Source organism: Physeter macrocephalus, unplaced genomic scaffold (genome assembly GCF_002837175.3).
Source record: "Physeter macrocephalus isolate SW-GA unplaced genomic scaffold, ASM283717v5 random_45, whole genome shotgun sequence".
Classification (NCBI taxonomy): domain Eukaryota; kingdom Metazoa; phylum Chordata; class Mammalia; order Artiodactyla; family Physeteridae; genus Physeter; species Physeter macrocephalus.
This window is the reverse complement of record NW_021145331.1, coordinates 40,926-60,443: the sequence shown is the minus strand read 5'-3', so window position 1 is coordinate 60,443 and position 19,518 is coordinate 40,926. Positions and strand designations below refer to the sequence as shown.

The 19,518-nt window shown below is 52.6% G+C and overlaps 1 protein-coding gene across 10 annotated transcripts in view; it reads left to right on the top strand.

The window, feature by feature from the left end:
* Positions 1 to 19,518, top strand: part of TNIP1 (TNFAIP3 interacting protein 1) — a 52,162-nt gene that overhangs the window by 16,642 nt on the left and 16,002 nt on the right. For 8 of the 10 annotated variants that reach the window (XM_028483545.2, XM_007110896.4, XM_028483548.2 and 5 more), the window contains exons 2-8: positions 5,045 to 5,216; positions 6,387 to 6,521; positions 7,876 to 7,961; positions 9,726 to 9,806; positions 12,470 to 12,661; positions 17,182 to 17,276; positions 18,910 to 19,030. In XM_028483545.2, the coding sequence (XP_028339346.1) occupies positions 5,081 to 5,216; positions 6,387 to 6,521; positions 7,876 to 7,961; positions 9,726 to 9,806; positions 12,470 to 12,661; positions 17,182 to 17,276; positions 18,910 to 19,030 (846 nt within the window). In that variant the 5' untranslated portion in view covers positions 5,045 to 5,080. The remainder of the gene's footprint in view (positions 1 to 5,044; positions 5,217 to 6,386; positions 6,522 to 7,875; positions 7,962 to 9,725; positions 9,807 to 12,469; positions 12,662 to 17,181; positions 17,277 to 18,909; positions 19,031 to 19,518) is intronic. The other 2 variants (XM_028483549.2, XM_007110898.4) reach the window with 1 other exon arrangement.

Sequence of the window (19,518 nt, the reverse complement as noted above, 5' to 3'; positions counted from 1 at the left end):
CTGGTCCAGTATCACACAGCCTGCAGGAGTGGGCAGAGCTGGACCGGGTGGGGGGGCAGGCGCAAGTGAGGCCCCAGGTGCAGCGTGTAAGGGCTCCCGCTCAGGGTCTCTTGCATGCACTTGGGCGCCCCCTGCGTGCCTCACCTGCTTACCCCCAGATCCCACCCTACTGGGGCCCTTTCTTCCTGACTCCAAGGCTGTTTTATCTCCAGTGTGCTGGGTCCCCTCTCTTTCCTTGCCTTGTGGCTGGCTCCCAAGCCAAGGCTTCGGTCTCCGTGGATCCTTAGGCCAGTTTTTAAGTCATCACCCAGTTTCTCTCTGGTCCAGGCTCCTCCCTGTGCCTATGAGGGAACTGAGGTACAGAGAGTGGACAGCTTGCCCATGGCCATCAGAGCGGGCAACAGAGTAGACATCAGGACCTCTGATTTCCTGTCCTGTGCCTTCCTCCTGAAGACCCCTTCCCTTCACCACGCTGTCACCCCTACCCACCAGCATCCCTGCCAGCCCCTGCCTTTGCCTGGGGAGGAGGCTGCTGGCCACTGTGACCTCCCACCTCCCAGTACCAGAGATCTACTCAGGAGTTTACCTCTGGTCCAGGGAGAACTTCACTTCCCCCAGAGCTGCAGCATCTAGCTGACCTCAGGATGCAGCCAGTGCCCAGTGGCATTAGATCAGACGAAGTTCCCAAGTGGTCCTCAGTTTCCTCATCTGTCGAACAGACATCAGCCATGCCTTCTTTCCAAGGCTGTTGTGACAGAAAAACAATGCTTGGGAAACTCTAGGTATTTTGCAAATGTTACTGGCTATGCAAATTCATATCGTTCATTCATACCTAGGAGCCTCTACTTCTGGCACCAGCACATGGCTGATCACAGGCAGCTTCTGATGGGCTGAAGCATTTCAGTGCAGAAGCTGGAATGTAAATTTAATTCTGAATCTAGCCTTTTTCAACCGTCATTATCCTCTTGGGTGGAGGTTGTGATTTGGGCCCACGTTCCCACCCCCCCATCCCCTTAGCTGCTCACCTGTCATCCTGTCATGCCGGCTCCTCCTCCGTTTTTGGGCTGGTGGCTCCTTCAGTTTCAACAGGATCACCTCTGTCGTTTCACTCTGTGGTCGCTGCCTAGCCTGCCATCTCTCTGGGCCCTTTTTTGCCCCTAAATAGGGACTTTCTGGTTCCAGCGGGCACCCCCCAGGCCTCTCAGGGTGGGCTGTGGGATCCCACCCCCTGCCCTGAGCCAAGATCTTGTCTTGGAAGAAGGTCTGAGCTGGCTGCCTCTTCCCCACCTACGGTTTCTGTTTTTGGAAGGCAGGTTGGTGTCCACTGCTGGCGGGTCACCTGAACTGTAGCTTTAAATTTAAAGGAACCAGGCTCAGGTGGGTATGGAGTCCAGGCCAGACGTGGCAAGAACGTGGATGGGGTCTCTGCTTTGCAGTGGGATTGCGGCACAGGAGCAGAAATGGAGGGTGGGGGCAGTGGCAGACTGGAGAGAGAGCAGGCACCTTCCAGCTCCATCCTGACGTTTTGTGTGACCTTGGTCTTCCTGCTCTGGGGCCTGACTGCTGCCCTCACACCATGAGGGAGGGTCAGATGAGCTCATGCCCCGGGATGCCTAGGCGCTGAGCTCCCGTACTGCCCCATGCAAGGTGTGTGGGTGGTCAGCGCCTCCTTCCCCTGTCCACACCCACTCCTGTGGTCTGTGACAGAGGGGAAATGTGCTGTCAGCCCGGGAGGCAGGACAGTGATGCAGCCCCGCATTCTGAGAGCCCTGAGGCGCCTGGTAACAGCCTTGGCCTTGTTGCCCTTGGAGATTCCTGTCCAGCTCTCTCATCCTGGGAATGAGTCCCCTCTCCAGGAAAGGCCTAAAAACCACACAGACCAGGAGGAGAGTTCCCATGTGCCCGGCGGTCCTCCTGGAACTGCTGCTGACCATCTGGGCATGAGGTCAGCAGGACGTGGAAATTCCCCATTCCTCTCTTTGTGTTTCTTTCCTCCAGAAGTCCAGATCCTCCCTTGGGCAGCTCCTCTGATCTCCAGAGAGGACTTTCTCACAGTAGACTGTTTGGTCTGTGTTCCCTCTGCCTGTAGCCTGTTTCTCCCCCTGCCCCCAAGCTGCCCAGGCTGGAGTCAGGAGAATAGCCCTGCCTGCCCCTCCACTGCTTCCCGTGAGTCCGCTTCCCCGTTGGCTCCCCAGTGCTGAGGGAGAGCATGCGTGGTTTGGAGGATGTGGAGGTGGGGTTTCAGTTCCCGTATCCTGAATCCTGCTCTGTCGCTTGGCCTTACATCTGGGCATCTCTGAGAGATCTTGGCTGTGCCAGCCTCGATTCTAGAAGTATATGGCTGTCCAGGTCCTTCTGGTCCGTGGATCACGGTTAGGCTCTCAGGATGTTTGCACATGGCCTGTCAGGAGGCAGGTGTAGGGTCAAGGGTTCCTCTGGCCCTTTCTGTCTCTCTGTTCTGATTAGAGGTTTACTGGGGCTCTATTCTGGACCACTCTGAAGATACCCTGGTAGACCAGGTGATCTCCACCCCTGCTCTCATGGAGCTTCTAATCTATTGGGCAAGCCAGATGTGGAGTAAAAACATTCCCAAATCATCACATAACGTCAGCTGTGAGTTCCATGTAGGGTGAGTGTGGAGTGGCGAGCAGGAACCCGGACACCTGCTGTCACTTATCACCAAAGGTGGCTACGGCCCCTCCGGCTCTTGGTCTCCCCATTTGTGAACTCCATTCAGCTCTTAATCACGGCTCACCTCCCAAGTGCCAGGCCTGTGCTGGCGACAGAGGTGAGGAGAGCATGCTCCTGCCCCCAGGAGGTTCTCAGTCAGATGCACATAGGCTTACCCCAGTCATATATATTCCATACTGGGCGTAAGGACGTGCTGGAGAGGCACACAGGAGAAAGGGGAGCATAGAGGAAGGACGCCCCCAACGTCTACCAACATTTCAAGCTCCTTGCTACATGCTAGTCATTGTGCCAAGTGCCTTACCCACACTGTCTTTTAATTCAGTGACTACTTCAAAGCTTTATTGCTCTGCTGTGTAACATTGACCTTTCAAGTTAAAAATAAGTCCCCCCTAAGCTGACTGGTGACTTTTGTGTTGGGTGTGTGGGCAGCTGTCCTTTGCCTCTGTGGGGCTTAGCAGGGCGTGGGTGCCTCTCAAGTGTGTGTTTCTCATTTTTGTTAGTCTTTGGGGGAAAGGTCCCTCTCACCAGAACTTTGTTTTTCTTCACGGCTCATGGCATCCCATGGTAATGTGGATCCTCTGGGCAAAATCCTTGTTTATCTCTTGTGCTGCAAGGCAGGGGAAACAGCCCAGAGGGTACCCGATTGATAGCCCCATGTTACCCTACAAACAGGCTTGAACTTGCATTTTGCCCATCTGGCCTGAGTCTTGGCAGCTGTGTGAGGATAGCAGGTGACTAGCTCGGCTTTCTTAGGTGGAACTGGATTTTCATCTTGGCCCTTACTTGCTGGCTGTGTAATCCAGGCTGAGTTACTAACCACTTACTTGGTGGTTACCTCACCAAGCCTCCATTTTAAAGTGAGGATAATTTACTATGTATTTTAGGGTTTTTGTGCAGTTTGACTGAGATAATGCATCTGAAGGGCTTAACGCAGTGCCTGGCAAGTAGATTAATGAATGGTGGCTGTTATTATTAGTCCCTTTTTACTCTTTTCTTGCAGTGAGCACTTGTGGGTGCTCAAAGGGCCTTTGAGGACTTGTGACTGAAATCGTTTTGGCCCTGGGGGTGGTGATCTTGGGAGGGAGGTTTCGGGGCCCCAAGTCCTCTGAAGTCCCCGGTGGAGGCCTTCAGAGCTCTTTCGTGGTTAGTAAGCTCTTTGTAGGGCTGGAGGCTGAATAAGTTTTTCAGCCTCAGGGCCTTTGCACTTACTGTTCTCTCTGCCTGAAACATTATTCCCCCAGATACCTGCATGGCTAGTTCCCTCACCTCCTTCTATAAAGTCCCTGCCTCAAACTTCCTCCTTAATTTTTGTCCGTAGATGTTTTTATCACCCCTAATACTATGTTCATCTCTCTCACTATGTATCTCCTTATCTACCTCCATCACTAGAATGTAAGCTCCAAGAAGGATTTTTGTCTATTTTGTTTGCTGATAAGTACCTAGCACCTAGATTAGCACCCAGCACAGAATAGATGCTCAATAAATAATTGTGGAATGAATGAATGCAAGAAGGAAGTTTCTCTGCTAAGTCACAGAACTTGGATTCTGAAATCACTTTGCACAGTGGTTTCAAATGAAATAAAGCTGGTGAAATTGAACAGAGTAATGCAGAGCACTCGCTGCACAAGTAGATGGTGCTTTGATGGAAAATCCATCTGTTCATTAGAACTGGAAGGAGGAGGTTGACAGTGTCAATTCATATAGTAAATATTAGGGGATTTTCTTCTTGTTCTTTCTTTTAAAAAAGGTAGTGCACATATAAATGGAACTTCGGATTGGATTGACTTGCTTATCCCTTTGGGCACAAGCATTTCATTTTAAAGATCACTGATTTAGTGTAAGACTTTCATTTTCCCTCCTCCGAGAGGGGAAGGGACTGCCCGCAATCCCACAGTGAGTTAATAGCTAGACTATTTATTCATTTGATAAGTGTTTTTTTGGCGTTCCTGTCATAGCTAACACCGTGCTGGGTGCTGCGGATGCAGTGATGCAGGGTCCTCTTCTTCTGAACCCTGTCAACAGGACATGAGCTCAAGTGTTTTGACTCCAAGGCCAGTGCTCTTTCTTGTACTCCACATTGCACCTCACAGTTGACTGCTGTTCCAAATGAACTGGTGGTACAGTGAGGCTGCTAAAAGAGACTGATGCCGTTCTTAGGTTGCATTAATAGAGGCAAAGTTTCCAGATCAAAGGAGGTGACTATTCTGCTCTGCTGTACTGTGGCAGAAGTGCTGTGTTCTCTGAAGTGCTGTGTTCTCTTCTGGGTTATGGTGACTGCCTTCTGGGGCACTGATTGACTAGGACGCCTCAGTGGCTTGGCCAGCCCCCTGACATACTGCTGTTGTCCTTACAGCCAGGCGGGCACCACGGCAGGGGCTGAGCCACCATCATGGAAGGGAGAGGACCATACCGGATCTACGACCCTGGGGGCGGCGTACCTCTGGGCGAGGCGTCCGCAGCTTTTGAGCGCCTAGTGGAGGAGAATTCCAGACTGAAGGAAAAAATGCAAGGGATAAAGATGTTAGGTAAAGCAGACCCTGCACTCTGCCTGCAAGCCTCCTCCCTGCAGCCTGCAGTGCCAGCTGGCATATGCTTCTGCCCAAGTCATCCCTCTCCCTCCTGCCCCACAGCTGTGTCTTTGTGTACTTCTGTAGCACGGTGGCAGTATTCCCAGCCCTGAGTCCCTAGCACCCCAGAACCATGATGACAAGACTCAGAATACCTTGAGGGACTGAGAAGGAGGCCTGGGGTGGTGGAGAGGGAGCTGGCAGGCCCAGTTAGCAGACAGGGAAACAGAATGGCCCATCTTCCAGAAGCACCAGAAATGGGGAGAGCTGGCATCACCAGGGCAACCAGGGTACGGTCCCCAACTGTTAGAGAAGGGAGCTGAGCTTGGCTTGAAGCAAGGCGGGAGGAGGCCCCTTGGTTTCTCTGTTCCTGGCTTTTCCTCAAGCTGTCGCCACTGCCCAGAACAAGCCTGCTTACCTCCACGTGACTGACTGGTACCCAGCTCAGATGCCATCTTTTCCTCCATGAGAGGCTTTCATTGATTTCCCCATCCAGAGGGGACTCTCTTTCCTCCAAACTCCTAAAACTCTTCCTTTGCCTTGCTGCCACCTTCTCCGGGCTTAGGCTTTGGGGGTGAGCACAGCTCCCAATTTTCCAAATGCTTTCTCCTTGCTTGGCAGATCTCTCCTTGGAATGGCAGATTGGGGAAGGAGGGATGGAGTTTCCCTGTCTCCACTTACAAAAGAAGGCAAACGAGGCCCAGAGGGGTGGTTGATGTTATGGAGGGTCTCCTCCCTTCAGGCGGTCCCTGGCTGCCGGCCGTAGGCTATGGGTAGCCCCCCGGGACCATGATTGTGGGCCTAAAAGAGCCCCTGGCTTTGTGGAGTCCCCAGCCAGGTGCGGTGGGAGTGGGGCAGGAAGAGGGTGCCAGGGACCAGGAATTTGTTGTGGATTCCCCTCTGCTCCTTTTCCCCTGGTTGCAGGGCTCTTCCTTATCAGGCCTGTTTCTGGTTGTGGGCTGGAATGACGTGTGTCCCACTCAGCCCACAAGGTGATGCAGGGAGTGAAACCCAGGGCCTGCAGCTCCAGAACCCAGGTAGAAGCAGGCTTAGAGGCTTGGGATGGGAGAACGAGCACACTGAACTGAGTAATTCCTTTTGTTCCTCCTTCCCCCATTGTCTCCCCAGGGGAGCTTTTGGAAGAGTCCCAGATGGAAGCGTCCAGGCTGCGGCAGAAGGCAGAGGAGCTGGTCAAGGACAGTGAGCTGCTCCCACCGCCGTCTCCCTCTATGGCCTCCTTCGACCACCTGGCTGAGCTCACAGGTACAAGAGGAGCCCAGGCGGTCCTCTGCCTTGCCCGTACTCCTTACTCTCTAATCCCTTAACCGTGGACTCCCTTCTTAATCAGAAATCCACCTCTCCGTCATTTATCCTTAGGCCGCAGGCCATCCTCCCAGTCATGTTCTGGCTATAGAATCCCCCAGAAGGTCAGATTTGGTAAGGACTTCAAAATAACCTTGTCCCAAAATAGCTGGTGACTCAGCAGTCCTGAGGCCCTGGCAGACATTAGAAATGGATCACAACAATCCACTGCACCCAGGATGTGGACTCAGGATGTTTATCAGCGTAACTTTTTCAGCACATATTTAACGAGCAGCTACTATGTGCCAGGCATCGTGCTCCAGGCAGCCACTTCGGGTCACTAGAGTTGGCATCTGAGTCAGAAGCTCTCTGGTTTGGCCCCCGTCCTTCCATTTTACAGGTGAGGAAGCTGAGGCCTGTGGAAGAACTAGACTTGCCTATCAGCCTGCTGCAGTGTCTTTCAGATGTCAGGTCCATATGCTACCTATTAAAGGAAAGCATTGACTGTGACTTAGGGTTAGCGTCCTGTGTGTGATCACCGTGCATTCCTCTGGCATGTCTCCAAGTCCAGGACAAGGTCTGGGACTAGGGAGGAAAAAGGTGGCCCCCGACATGGGGCTCAGATGCCTCCTGCTGCAGCCCCACCTTACGGTCTCAGCCCAGGCCAGTGTGCCAGCCTTCCATTTGGCTGCTGGCTATATTTGCTGAATGGACACATGGAGGAAAGTGATGCTCGCAGAGTCCACTGGTGCTGCAGGCAATGGATGTTTCCAGCTTCCACTTGTCCATTCAGTAGTGTTTTCTGAGTCCTGGATGGGTGCCGGGCCCATCCCCAGAGGGAGCCGTGCGACTCCCCTCAAGGGGCCCCCTGTGGCCAGAACCCCAGGAATTCGGGGAAGGAGAGCTAAGTTTGAGTCCTGGTTCTGCAGTTGCCAACTGTGTGACCGTGGGCCAGTTGGTGACCTTTCCATGCCTCAGTTTTCTTACCTTTAAAATGGGGACACAGAGCTGTCTTGAGAATTGGCTGAGCTAATAAATATAAAAACACTTTGTTAATTGTAAATTGTCATCCTTGTCACCATTGAGGCAGGTCCAGGGTAGCAAGGAGCAGTGGCCACCTTGGGATTTTCCCAGCAAATCCAGGGAAGATGGTCTCTCTGCCTAGTTTCTACCCCGTCATTCCAGAGCCAGTCGTTCTCCCAGGCTACCGGGCCCTGCTGGGAACCACCTTCCTGGCCAAGGCTGTCCTTAAGGGGGCAGCATCTGGGCTTTTCCCCTTTCCCTGCTGCTCACCCATGTTTTCTCAATTCTCCAGGAAAGGATGCAGATGTCCCAGCAACCCCCGCTGACCCTGCACACCCCAGCGACAAGCCAGAGCCAGTCCCCAAACATCCAGCAAGTGTAAGTTGCATTTGGAGTCATGGCTGAAAGTTGCCTGGATTTCAAGGTCCCATTGGCAGAACAGCAAGAGAGAGGTTTGGGGTCAGGAAACCTGGGTTCTGACTTGCTGGGTGATGTTGGCAAGTTGATCTCAATCTCTCTGGGGCCTCGGTTTACCCATTTTCAAATGAAGGTCAGAGTTAAATCTTACCAGGAAGACCCTGATATGTACAAGGAGTTCCTCCCATTTGCTAGGTTGCATAATGTTAAGCATGTATTGACTGCACGGTGCTCAGAAAGTAGGCGGATGTGACAGGGAACTCACCTTCTCAACAGGGGCTCAGAAACTTGTCTTCTGCAGATTTGCCTTGAGAAGTTTTGCTTGGTATCCTAGGACTGGAAGGGACCCAGGTGGTCGTATCATTTATTTTTATTTTTAAATTTTTAAAAATATTTATTTATTTGTTTATTTTTGGCTGCATCCGGTCTTAGTTGCAGCGCACGGGCCCTTTCGTTGGGGTGCGTGGGCTTCTCTCTAGCTGTGATGTGTGGGCTCTGTAGGTGGCATGCACGCGTGCACGGGGGCTTAGTTACCCTGCGTCATGTGGGATCTTAGTTCCCCCACCAGGGATTGAACCCGTGTCCGCTGCAGTGGAAGGCGGATTCTCAACCACTGGACTACCAGGGAAGTCTCAGTCGTATCAGTTAGAGTCTCCATCCCACAGATCAGATCAGATCCAGAGAGAGAAGAACACTTTGTGAGGTCACGCAGACAGCTGAGGAAATGTAAAGGTGAAAGGGGAACTTTCTAGGGTGGTGCTGAGATCCAAAGCTGGGCCCTTGGTGGCCATGGGGCTCAGCAGAAGCTGAGCACAGAGGTCCTCCCATCCCTGCCCTTTCCTGGGATGAAGGAAGGCTGAATTAGCCTTTGTTCGACCAGGTTTAACAGCAATCCCAGAGCCCGTTGCTGGTCCCTCTTGGTCCAGAGGGACCATCGGCCCATCCTCTGGTGGCACAACCAGTACCTTCTACTTGCAGTGGCTGGGAGATGTGGGGGAGACTGGAGTCCTTGGCCTCCTTGGATTTGGGTGTGTCCTGAAAAAGTCTCTCCAAATTTGTGGATGTCTTGTTGGGACTTATCCCAGATCAGTCCACTCCCCTGGGATCTCTGGGGCTGGGTTGGCAAGGCTGGCACAGGACCACCATGGCTGTGGCTACACTAACTGTTGTCTGTGTTCTCCAGGTAACCAGTCAGAGACACCTAGGCCCAGGAGACAGCTCTGCTGCCATAGCAGGAATGTTGCATTTGCAGTCCTTGGAATGCAGTCCTACTTTTGCATTTATTAATGATAAGCCTTCAGTTTCCTTATCTGCCCAATGGGGATATAACCTTCTGACCACTCCGTGGGTTGCTTTGAGAAAAAATGGAGTTCATGAAAACATTTTAAAAGTGCAAAGCCATTAAGAAAGATATGATCCTAAAGTGCTAGCGGTTTAAAGTCAGCTAGTCCAGTATCCCTGTTTTACAGATGAGGAAACTGGCCACAGGGGGATGTGACCTTGAGTCACACAGTGGGTTGTGGGCTGACTTGCTGGGATTCATTCCTGCTTCGTGGTCTGTGAGCTCATCCCGGTCCGGCTCCCCTCCTGCCCAGAGGACTTGGACGTGAGAAGGCGTTTCCTCCTTCCATTCTCTGACCCCACTGTACTCTCAGCCATGAGGCCCCAGAGGAGGGGCGAGGTGTTTTTCTCTCAGGCAGCCCCTGACCCCCTTTTTCTTCACAGAGCACCTCCTCTGAATTTGAAGTGGTCCCTGCCGAGGGGCATTCTTCACCAGAGAGCGGCGGCCACACCAGAAATACCATGGTGAGTGGACGGCAGGTCCCTGGGCATGTCCCCCGTCTCCTCTCTGTTTCAGTCACCTGGCCCCGCGTGAGAGGCACAGGACCCGCTTATATCCCCTGGGCACCCCGGAGTCACTAGGGATACGCTTGAGGGGCCAGCACCAGGGGGTGCTTCTCGCTCACATATGCAAATCCGTGGCTGGTGACTTCCCTGTGAGCCACACAAGCACCCGACCATTGTGAAAGCCCGGGCACGTCGCCAGCTCCGCTCGCCTCCGCCAAGCGCCAGGCACCTCCGCAGGCTCTGATTCAGCCTTTGGGCCTGTGGGCTCGTAGCCTGGGTAGAGTAGAAAGGGTCGGAGAAACCCAGAGCAGCTTGAGGCAGGTGTGGCCCTTCTGTGCAGGCTCTTGGCTGCTCCCAGGCTCCCCTTTGGGGCACGCAGGTAGGAGGTTAAACCTTGCACTTACACACGCACGCACGCATGCACGCGTGCGCGCGCGCACACACACACTCCCCTCCAGTTCTGGGGTGTCCACCTGGCATCCTCATTCTCTACTTTACCCTACTTGCTGCCTTTATTCCAACTATGTTGTCCTGTTCTCTCTTAAAATGACAGAATTATTGGAGAACCACTGAGAAAGGTGTGGAACGTTCTTCAAAAGTCTTCAAGTCCTGCCCTCTCCTCCTCCTTCCTCCTTCCTCACTTTGAGATTTTTTGATTGTTACACAGGCAATAAGTGGTATAACCCTTCACTGATACCTTGGTCTCCACTGCCTCATTCTACCAAGGATTTGGGGCACAAATGTTACTCTTTACATGTTAAGTGAATGGCTTTGGGAAGTGGTCACTGGGACGTGGAGGGAAGTGAGGCAGGAAACTGCCAGTTTCCATTACAAACCTTGTAAAACGATTTGACTTTTTAAGCTACAAATAGTTGATTAAAATGTTAAAATTTTAAGTTAAAAGCCAAAAAATTAGTTAAAATATAATTAAATTAAAAATATTGAATTAACAAGGCAAAAAAAAAAATGTTGCTCGTTAGTTCACTGATTGCATCTTGTGTCTGTCAGTCCCCAGTGCAAGGTCCCCATCAAGTTGTCATGCAGCTTACACAGGCATGCCTTCAGTGATGAGGGGCTGCTTTGAGTATCAGAGATGTTCTGAGTTTTGTCCCCTGGGAACTTCTGTCCCCTTGTCCTGTTCTATCCCCAAGGGCTCTGAGAAGTTGGCCGAGGAGGCAAGACCCCCTGCTCAGAAAGCATTTCACTCTGTGACCTCGGACTTCATCTCGTTAATAGGTTCCTCCTTGGCCCCACCATGTGCCTAGTCTGTGCTGAGCAAAGACAAGACAGCCTCCCTGCTTTCTGGGAGCTTGTAGGCCAGTCGGAGAAGTCAGGGCGATGAAACAATTCACCAGCCTTCAGTAGAGCACCATTCACCACCTCAAATCCTGTGTGGAAAGAGGCAGTGGGGGAATGAAGGCAGAATTGAAGAAGCAGCAGCATCTGATAGAATAAGGCGCTAAGAGTATTATGGAGGCATTCACTGGACATCACGCTGTGGCTGTCAGGACATTTCCACTGCTGCAGAGTTCAGATGAGGGAAGTGGCCATAGATGGAGAGTCAGGAAGCCCAGGTTCCAGTCGTGGCTCTGCCACTGACTCACTGGGCAACTTTGAGCAACCTCCTTCTCCCCGAAGCTTCGTTTCCAAACCGGGACCCTGAGGCTCCCTGTAGCTCTGGCGGCCTGTGACTGCCATAAGTGGTAGGGGAGGCCTGCTAGAGCAGCTGAAACACGGGGGCGCTGGGAAGGATGAACAGAGGGGACACCACAGGAATGAAGCCTGAAGAGGCGTGGGGCCTGATGGGTGGGGTCTCAGGCAGGGGAAGAGGGGGACTCGGATGCCTGGCAGGGGCTTGATGCAGTCACCTGTCAGCTACCCCTGTGGATCCTTGGACGTGGTGTTGGCATAGCTAAGGCATCGTCTTTGCTAAGAGTGTTATAGACAGAGGAAAGAGAGAGAAAGAGAGAGGGAGTGATAGATTCTGAGATTGGACTATATTGCCCACGGTTTGCTTCCTCTCTCAGTTCTCTGCTAGATTGGGATTCTTTGACTTATCTATGATTGCTAACGTGTTTTGAGTATTGGGTCCTCTGAAAAGTTGATGAATGCTTGGACCACTCCCAAGAAGACACGTGTATAGACACAATGGACAGTTTTGATGTCTGCTGGTCAAGCCTTCCTGAGCTGAAGAAGCAGTGCTGTGTATTGAGTGATACCCCTTTCCTGGGCTTGCTGCTTTCATGTGTCATTTCACCTGCATAAGAACCCTGTGGGGTAGAAGGGAAGAAAAGGGATGTATACATGTAGTAGATGAGGATTCTGAGGCCCTGTGGACTAGTGATTTACCCACAGGCACTCAGCAAGGCCCAGCGTGTGGGAGGAAGGTGGCGCCAGCACTGGTAAGCCAGCCAACGGCCAGGGAGTCCCGGGTCCTGCCCTGTGAGGGTCTGGGTCCAGCCCCAGACAGGGAACCTGCATAACTGGAGAATGTCCCTGGGCTCAGCTGGGATCAGAGGGGGGAACCGAGTCATGAGGAATGGGGAAGCAGAGGGAGAAAGGCTTGCGGCACCTACTCGAGACCGTGGTGAAGAGCGGTCCGCATCCCCTCCCCCTGCCAGGAGCTGGGCCCCCTGCCCCACGAGGACAGCAACCTGATGCTGCACCTGCAGCGCCTGGAGACCACCCTGAGCGTGTGCGCCAAGGAGCCTGACCACAGCCAGCTCTTCACGCACCTGGGCCGCATGGCCCTCGAGTTCAACCGGCTGGCTTCCAAGGTGCACAAGAATGAGCAGCGCACCTCCATCCTGCAGGTGAGGCTGGGCCCAGGGAGGGTGGCCTGGGGTCTGCCATGTGGTTCCCCCTCTGCTTCCTCCAGCTCTTCTGGGGAGTCCAGGGTACCTCGGGGACATCCGAGGGTGAGGATGGGGACCCGACTTGGGCTTCTTGTTCGAGGCAGCGAGCAGGGTAAGGAAGTTGTGAGAAGGGATGAGGAAGAGGCAGGAAACCGGGAAATAATGGTGTGGGTGGTTCAGATTTCATGGTTGGGGTTTTACCCTCGAGGCTGTGGATGTGGTAGGTTGGCAGCAGCCTTGCCTTAGTTCTTCACATACAGGTGGGGAAAGGGAGGGGACAGAGGCCGGCCCCTTGTATGTTACTGCCCCCGCCCCCTGAGCCAGGACCGTCATTATCCGCACTTCACAGGTGGGGCCACAGCCCTTGAGAGGTGATTTTTTTTTTTTTTTTTGCCTAAGGCCCCCCAGTTAGTAGATGGTGCAGCTGGGATTTGAACCTCGGTCTGTCGTATTCCAAAGTCCACGCTCTTAACTCCCATCCCAACCTGCCTCCCCAATGGAGGAGGCTTCCTTTTATAACCCTTCCTGTGCTGTGGGAATGAAGTCAGATTTCCTTCCCAGGCCAGGCCAGGCCTTGGAACCATATGGTCCTTGGTTCCAGTAGACTCTTTATTGCTCTCTGACCTTGGGCAAGTGACTTATCCTCTCGGTCCCTCACTGTCCCCATCAGTAACATGGGACTGGAAATGCCTCCCTCGTGGAATTGCTCTGAGTATTAAATGAAGCCCCTTGTACGGTCTAGAACATAGTAAGTGCTCAAAAAGTGGTCACTGTTAAGATTTTATGGTGATGGCTCATCCACACTGGCCACTGGATCTGAGCCTTGAGGGCTTGCGGGTAGGGAAGGATTCACAGATAGTGAAACTGAGGCTCCGAGAAGACCTGCTCAGGACCTGAGTATCTGTCACCTTAGTGACAGAGCTGTAACTCCAAGCCTTCCTCCCTCCTAGACCCTCCTCTGGGCCAGTCACCGCCCTGTTGTCTCACTCGTGTCAGCAGACATTCAAGTGCCCAGTTGACGGATGAGGTGCTGGGGTGTCCACTGTGTGCAGCTTTGGGAAGGGCCTGGGTTGACAAAAGCAGGAGGGGCGTCGAGGCTGGAGACAGGTGTGAGGAGAGACAGGGGGAGCAGAGGATTCCCACCCCCACCTTGGGTGAGGGGCCACACTGGGAGGCTGGAGGAGCGATTGGAGCCTGGAGGGCCAGGCCGAGGGAGACCACCTTCAGGTGTCAGCAAGGCCCAGAGATGTCAAGTGTCAAGGCTGAGCCACTGGGGAGGCAAACCTGGTGCGTTGTTTGTGGTGGGATCACTTTGAGTGTCAACTTTTCAGCTTTGTTGTTGTTTTAAATTAATTAATTAAGTTTTGGCTGCGTTGGGTCTTCGTTGCTGCGTGCGGGCTTTTCCCTGGTTGCAGAGAGCAGGGGTTACTCTTCGTTGCGGTGGTTTCTCTTGTTGCGGAGCACAGGCTGTAGGCGTGTGCGTGTGGGCTTCGGTAGTTGTGGCTCGTGGGCTCTAGAGCGCAGGCTCAGTAGCTGTGGTGCACGGGCTTAGTTGCTCTGTGGCACGTGGGATCTTCCCGGACCAGGGCTCAAACCCGTGTCCCCTGCATTGGCAGGAGGATTCTTACCCACTGCGCCACCAGGGGAGTCCCAACTTTTCAGCTTTGAAATAAGGATTGATACTGGGCCTCATAAATGGGGTCCTGCCAACCCTTGTTATTAAAAAAAATTTTTTTTTATTGACGTATAGTTGATTTACAATGTTGCGTTAGTTTTAGGTATACAGCACAGTGATTCAGTTTTATATATAAATATGTATACACACATACACAAATATTCTTTTTCAGATCTTTTTGTTGTTGTTGGGCTGTGCTGCACGGTGTGCGGGATCTTAGTTCTCTGACCAGGGATTAAACCCGTGCCCACTGCAGTGGAAACGCGGAGTCTTAACCATTGAGCCACCAGGGAAGTGCCCCCACTGTTATTTTTTATCAGGCTCTTGTTTGTTTCCTTCTTAGCTCTTATCATAGTTTGTAATAATTTTATTAATTCGTTTCTTTACTTTGTGTTTGGTTTTTTTCCCTTGTGTTCCCTGCTAGAATGTAGGCCTCATAAGAGGGGCAGGTACCTTGTCGGTCATATGCACCACTGCATCCCAGTGTCTGGCACATCATAGGTGCTAAATGTACATTTGGTGAATGAACAAATGAATGAATGAACTAATGAACTCACACATGAGCTCTCTTAACCCCTTTGATGGAAGGTGATGACTTTTGTGACAACCTCTCTCCGTCTGCTTTGTGCCCGGGGCGTTTGCCTCTTGCCTAGAAGGACAGCACATGAGGCCTTGTCCTGGCCTTCCCTTAGAGACCACAGCAGGACGTTCTGTTCCCTGGAGGCCCCACTCAGGGCTGTTGCATCCTGGGTATTTGCCCAGCCTGTGGGTGGAGGTAGATTAATCTGGTTCCTCCTCATTCATTCACTGATTTGCTTCTCGGTTCACTCAGCATTTCCAAGGCCAGGTATGGCATGAGGCCTCTGCTGGGTATTGCAGCCAGTCATAATGGTTTTCTATTCCTCCATGTCTGACCACTCACCAGTTCCAGGCTGTGTTCTCCATCCAGCCTTCTCAAGTCTTTCCTGGGTTAGTCAGAAAGGGCTCGTTTTTGCTGTGGAAACAAACAACTCTGAAATCTCCCTGGATAACATGAAAGTTTTCCCTCATTCTGTGTGGCAGGGGCTTGTTTCTGCTCCACAGTCACATTGAGGCCCCAGCTGTCTTGTGCCCTTTGGCAGCCATAGGGAAAAAGAGACCAGAGAATTGTGCATGAGCCAACCCAGAAGTGACACTTGTCACTACCACTCACCTTTCATTGGTCAGAACTGGTCACATGGTCACAGCAAGTCTGGGAAATGGACATGGAAGGGAGCAGGTAGAAGGTCTGGTGAATATCGCTCACTGTCTCTGCCCTCAGCCCAGCTCACAGCCTGCCACCTCCCTTCTCTGCTCTTTCATCACAGGCGAAAGAGGTACCATTAGGATCTGCCAGATGGAGTTTAATCCCCTTGGTGATTCCCAAGAGCTGTACAACCTCATGCACATTATTTCACCTGCACTAGCCTACATTTTTTTTTTTTGGCCACACCGGGCAACTTGCGGGATCTTAGTTCCCTGACGGAGGATTGAACCCGGGGCCTTGGCAGTGGAAGCATCGAGTCCTAACCACTGGACTGCTAGGGAATTCCCTAGCCTACATTTAAAATAGAGATGAATTACGTAGCTTTGGGGAAGCTGTGAGGCTCCACCGAGGTGGTGAGTGGAAGAACACCTGGCCATTTATGGGTCATGGGTTAGGTGCTCACTAGGTATTTGTTGAGAGATTGAGTCACTTAGTACTGACCTGGTGCATCACCCTTACTAGTCAGAACCTCCCTTCCCTCCATCTGTGAGACCCTGAGTCTGGATGCCCATCTTCCATGCCCACTCCACCTTGCAGCACTTCAAACACATGTCCTCAAAGGTTATCAAGTGCCTGGCAGCTCACGAGGCACTTGCACTCTCCCGGTCTCATTTGTCCTCATAGCAGCCCTATAAAGGAGGCAGGGGAGGAGCAGTTGTCCCACTTTGTAGGTGGGGGAACTAACTGTGCCTCAGAAGTGAGGGAATCCTGAGCCACACTGGGAATTGGTGAGGTCTTGACCCGATGCCCTGTCTTCTGACTTGCCGGCTGACAACCGTGTACCCCGGCTGCCTTGAGTACTCTCCAGATCGCCTAAGCTCTAGGCCTACTATGACTCAGGTCCATTCAACCAATCAGTCCTGCATTCCTTCAACAAAGTGTCGAGCTGAGCTGGGCCCTGGGCTGAGGATCCCGCAGTGGACAAGAGGGCGGCGAGAGGATCCCAGGTGTCTGGGAATTCATGGACTAGTGGGGTGGGGGGGACATTAAGAAAGTAAGGACACTGATGGTTCTTTAGCTCTAATTGTCACAGGTACCAGGAAGGGTGAGAGCAGGGGACTGTGAGTGAGGATAATGGAGGTGACCTAACTCACCTGAGGTGTGGGAGTCAGGGAGGACTTCTCGGAGGAGGTGACGTTTAGGCTAAGACTTGAAGCAGGAGTAGAAGTCAGCCAGGGGAAGCCTGGTGGGGAACAGCATTCTAGGCTGTGGGAACAGCAGTGAAGGAGGAAGAGGGATGGTGCTCTCTGCCTTGGAGGAACAGAAGGCGCTGTGGCTGATTCTTGGTCTGGCGTCCTCATGGCTGGCTCCTGAGGGAGAGGATGCAGAGAGGAGCCTGGGTAGGCCTTGTGGCTTGGCTCCTGCTGTCCCAAGAGGGCTCGGGTGAGGCCATTGCGAAGGGGATACCGTGTCGGGACCTGGCGTGGCTATAGCGACCCCCCCGCCCCCCAGCATCAACCTGCATTTGGGGTGCACCCCTTCCCTTACCTTGCCCCCATCTCCCTCTCTGCCCTGCAGACCCTGTGTGAGCAGCTTCGGAAGGAGAATGAGGCCCTGAAGGCCAAGCTGGACAAGGGCCTGGAACAGCGGGATCAGGCTGCTGAGAGGCTCCGGTAAGTCCAGGCTCCTCAGAGGAGGGGTGAGGAGTCGGATGGGCTAGAGGAAGACGGTGACGCATGGCACTGATTTCCGGGCTGAGCGCTCTGAGGCCTGTGCCAGAGCCCTGCTTTGGATGTCAGGTCTCTTGGTCCTTCTCCTTGGGTGTTTCCTCTCTGGTCCTTTTAATACCTTGGGGAGTGTTTGTGTATAAAGTGCCTTGAGAGCTTCAGAAGAAGGTCTGTACAAAGTGCACTCCTTCCTTGGGAACTTACCCCCTCCGCCTGTTAACAGCAGCTAGCTGGCTGTTGGAGAGAGGGCTCTGGGCTTTGCTGCCCCCTGCTGGTCACCATCCTGACATGCTCTGTTTCCTGAGAACAGTCAGGGATTGCTCACCTGGGCTGCTACTGGGTCTCAGACTTAAATGTGCAGCAGAATCACTGAGGGTCAGGGAAGGCATTGCAAGTTTACACTCCCACACATCTCTCCTGTGCTGAGATTCTGATTCAGTGGGTCTGGGGTGAGACCTAGGCATCTGCATTTTCCAGTGGGCCTCTGTGATTATGATGTAGGTAGACCCAGGATCACACCTGAGAGGCACTGATCTTGACTGTCAGAGCTCGAAGGGCCCTTTGAGATCATGTGGGCCAAACCCCTCACCCTGCAGAGGGAAACTGAGGTCCAGGGAGAGGCCTGTGAGGCCCAGAGGGAGTCAGGTGTGACTACTGATCCACTGTGCCGTTTTGAATCAGCATATATTTATTGACTTCTGGATGGCCAAGCATTTGGAGTTTTATAGCCATAATGACTCCATCCATGGATCCAAAAACCCAGGCTGGAGGAAAGGCCCATGATTAGAAGGTGAGGATGCAAGTCCCCACTGTGTGACCTTGGGAAAGCCGTTTTACTTCTCTGTTTTCCTATTATCACATGGAAACCAGCTGAAAAATAGAATACAAAGAAATAGTTTCCATATTTCAGTCATACCTGAGTCCACATCACCATTTTTCTTATGTCCTGTATCACCTACCTTATTATTTACTTAAGAATTTAATTTGCATCATGTTTTTGCTTAAGATTATTATAATGAAAACTTACACTAGAGTAACTGGAAAACAGCATGACCTGGAATAAATAGAAGATACCTCCAATAATAAACACAACAAAAATGGAAGGATGTTAATTAATTTTGGCGAATTGCCTGCTCAAGGCTCTGAGGCTGAAGGCTGCTCTTTTCTCTGTTAACACGGGAGACTAGCAAGCCCTAGAGAGGCACTCAGGACCTATCAGCACCAAACTGAGACTTTCCCCATGCTCTGCACAGGACGTCTGAGGATAATTGGAAAGGGTGGAATTTTCTCAGAGAGTGTGATCCAGGGTGCTTTAATGCAGTGTGGATATATCCTGAAGATCTCATGTATACAGACGTCTCACAGTTGGGGAAACCCTGTTGGTGAGCATCAGAGGCTTCTAGGGAAGCCGAGCAAAGTGGCGTAAGGATGCCCTTTGTGGTTGCACCTGAGGGCAGGTCTCAGGGACTCGCCTTACTCCCCACGTCTCAGCTGCAACTCAGATGAGTAGCAGGTCTGAGGTCCCCAGGATCCTCGACCCAGGGCCAGCAATATGACCTCTCTCTTTGCCTCCAACCAGGGAGGAAAACCTGGAGCTCAGGAGGTTGTTGATGAGCAGCGGCAAAGATGGTGCCTCCAGATGGCCAGGCTCACCAAAGACGGAAGGCACGGGCAAGAAGGGGGCAGCCGCACAGCAGCAGGTATGTGGTCAGAAACTCCTTCCCCAGCACTGCAGTGGCTGGTGCCCAGCCTCCAGAGGCAGTGAGCCAGCCTCACTGCTGGAAGGGTCTAGTTATTAGACGGCGTTTCCTTGGCTTGTCCTGAGTGTCCACCTCCCTGTAGCTTCCACTCCTCAGCCCTTATTCTGCTGCCAGCCACATGGAGCATCCCATCCCCTGGGACGCAGGCTCAGCCGACTGGCTGTGACTCTGGCTCCCTGGCCCCCACATGCCTTCTCTTCTCCAGGCTGAATAGCTGCAGTTCCTTTGGTCATTTCTCATAAAGGTGGTGTCGTGTCATTTGTGCAGTCTGGGCATATCCCCTAAACACATTCCAGTTTGTCAAGGTCTCTCTTACAGGGTGGCTCCCAAAAATCAGTTTAATGTCTCAGATACCCCTGGTGGTATTAGGATGTTAGGTTGAGAAAGCCCCTGAGGGGACTCTGTTAAGCTACTGCCTGGGAGCCTCT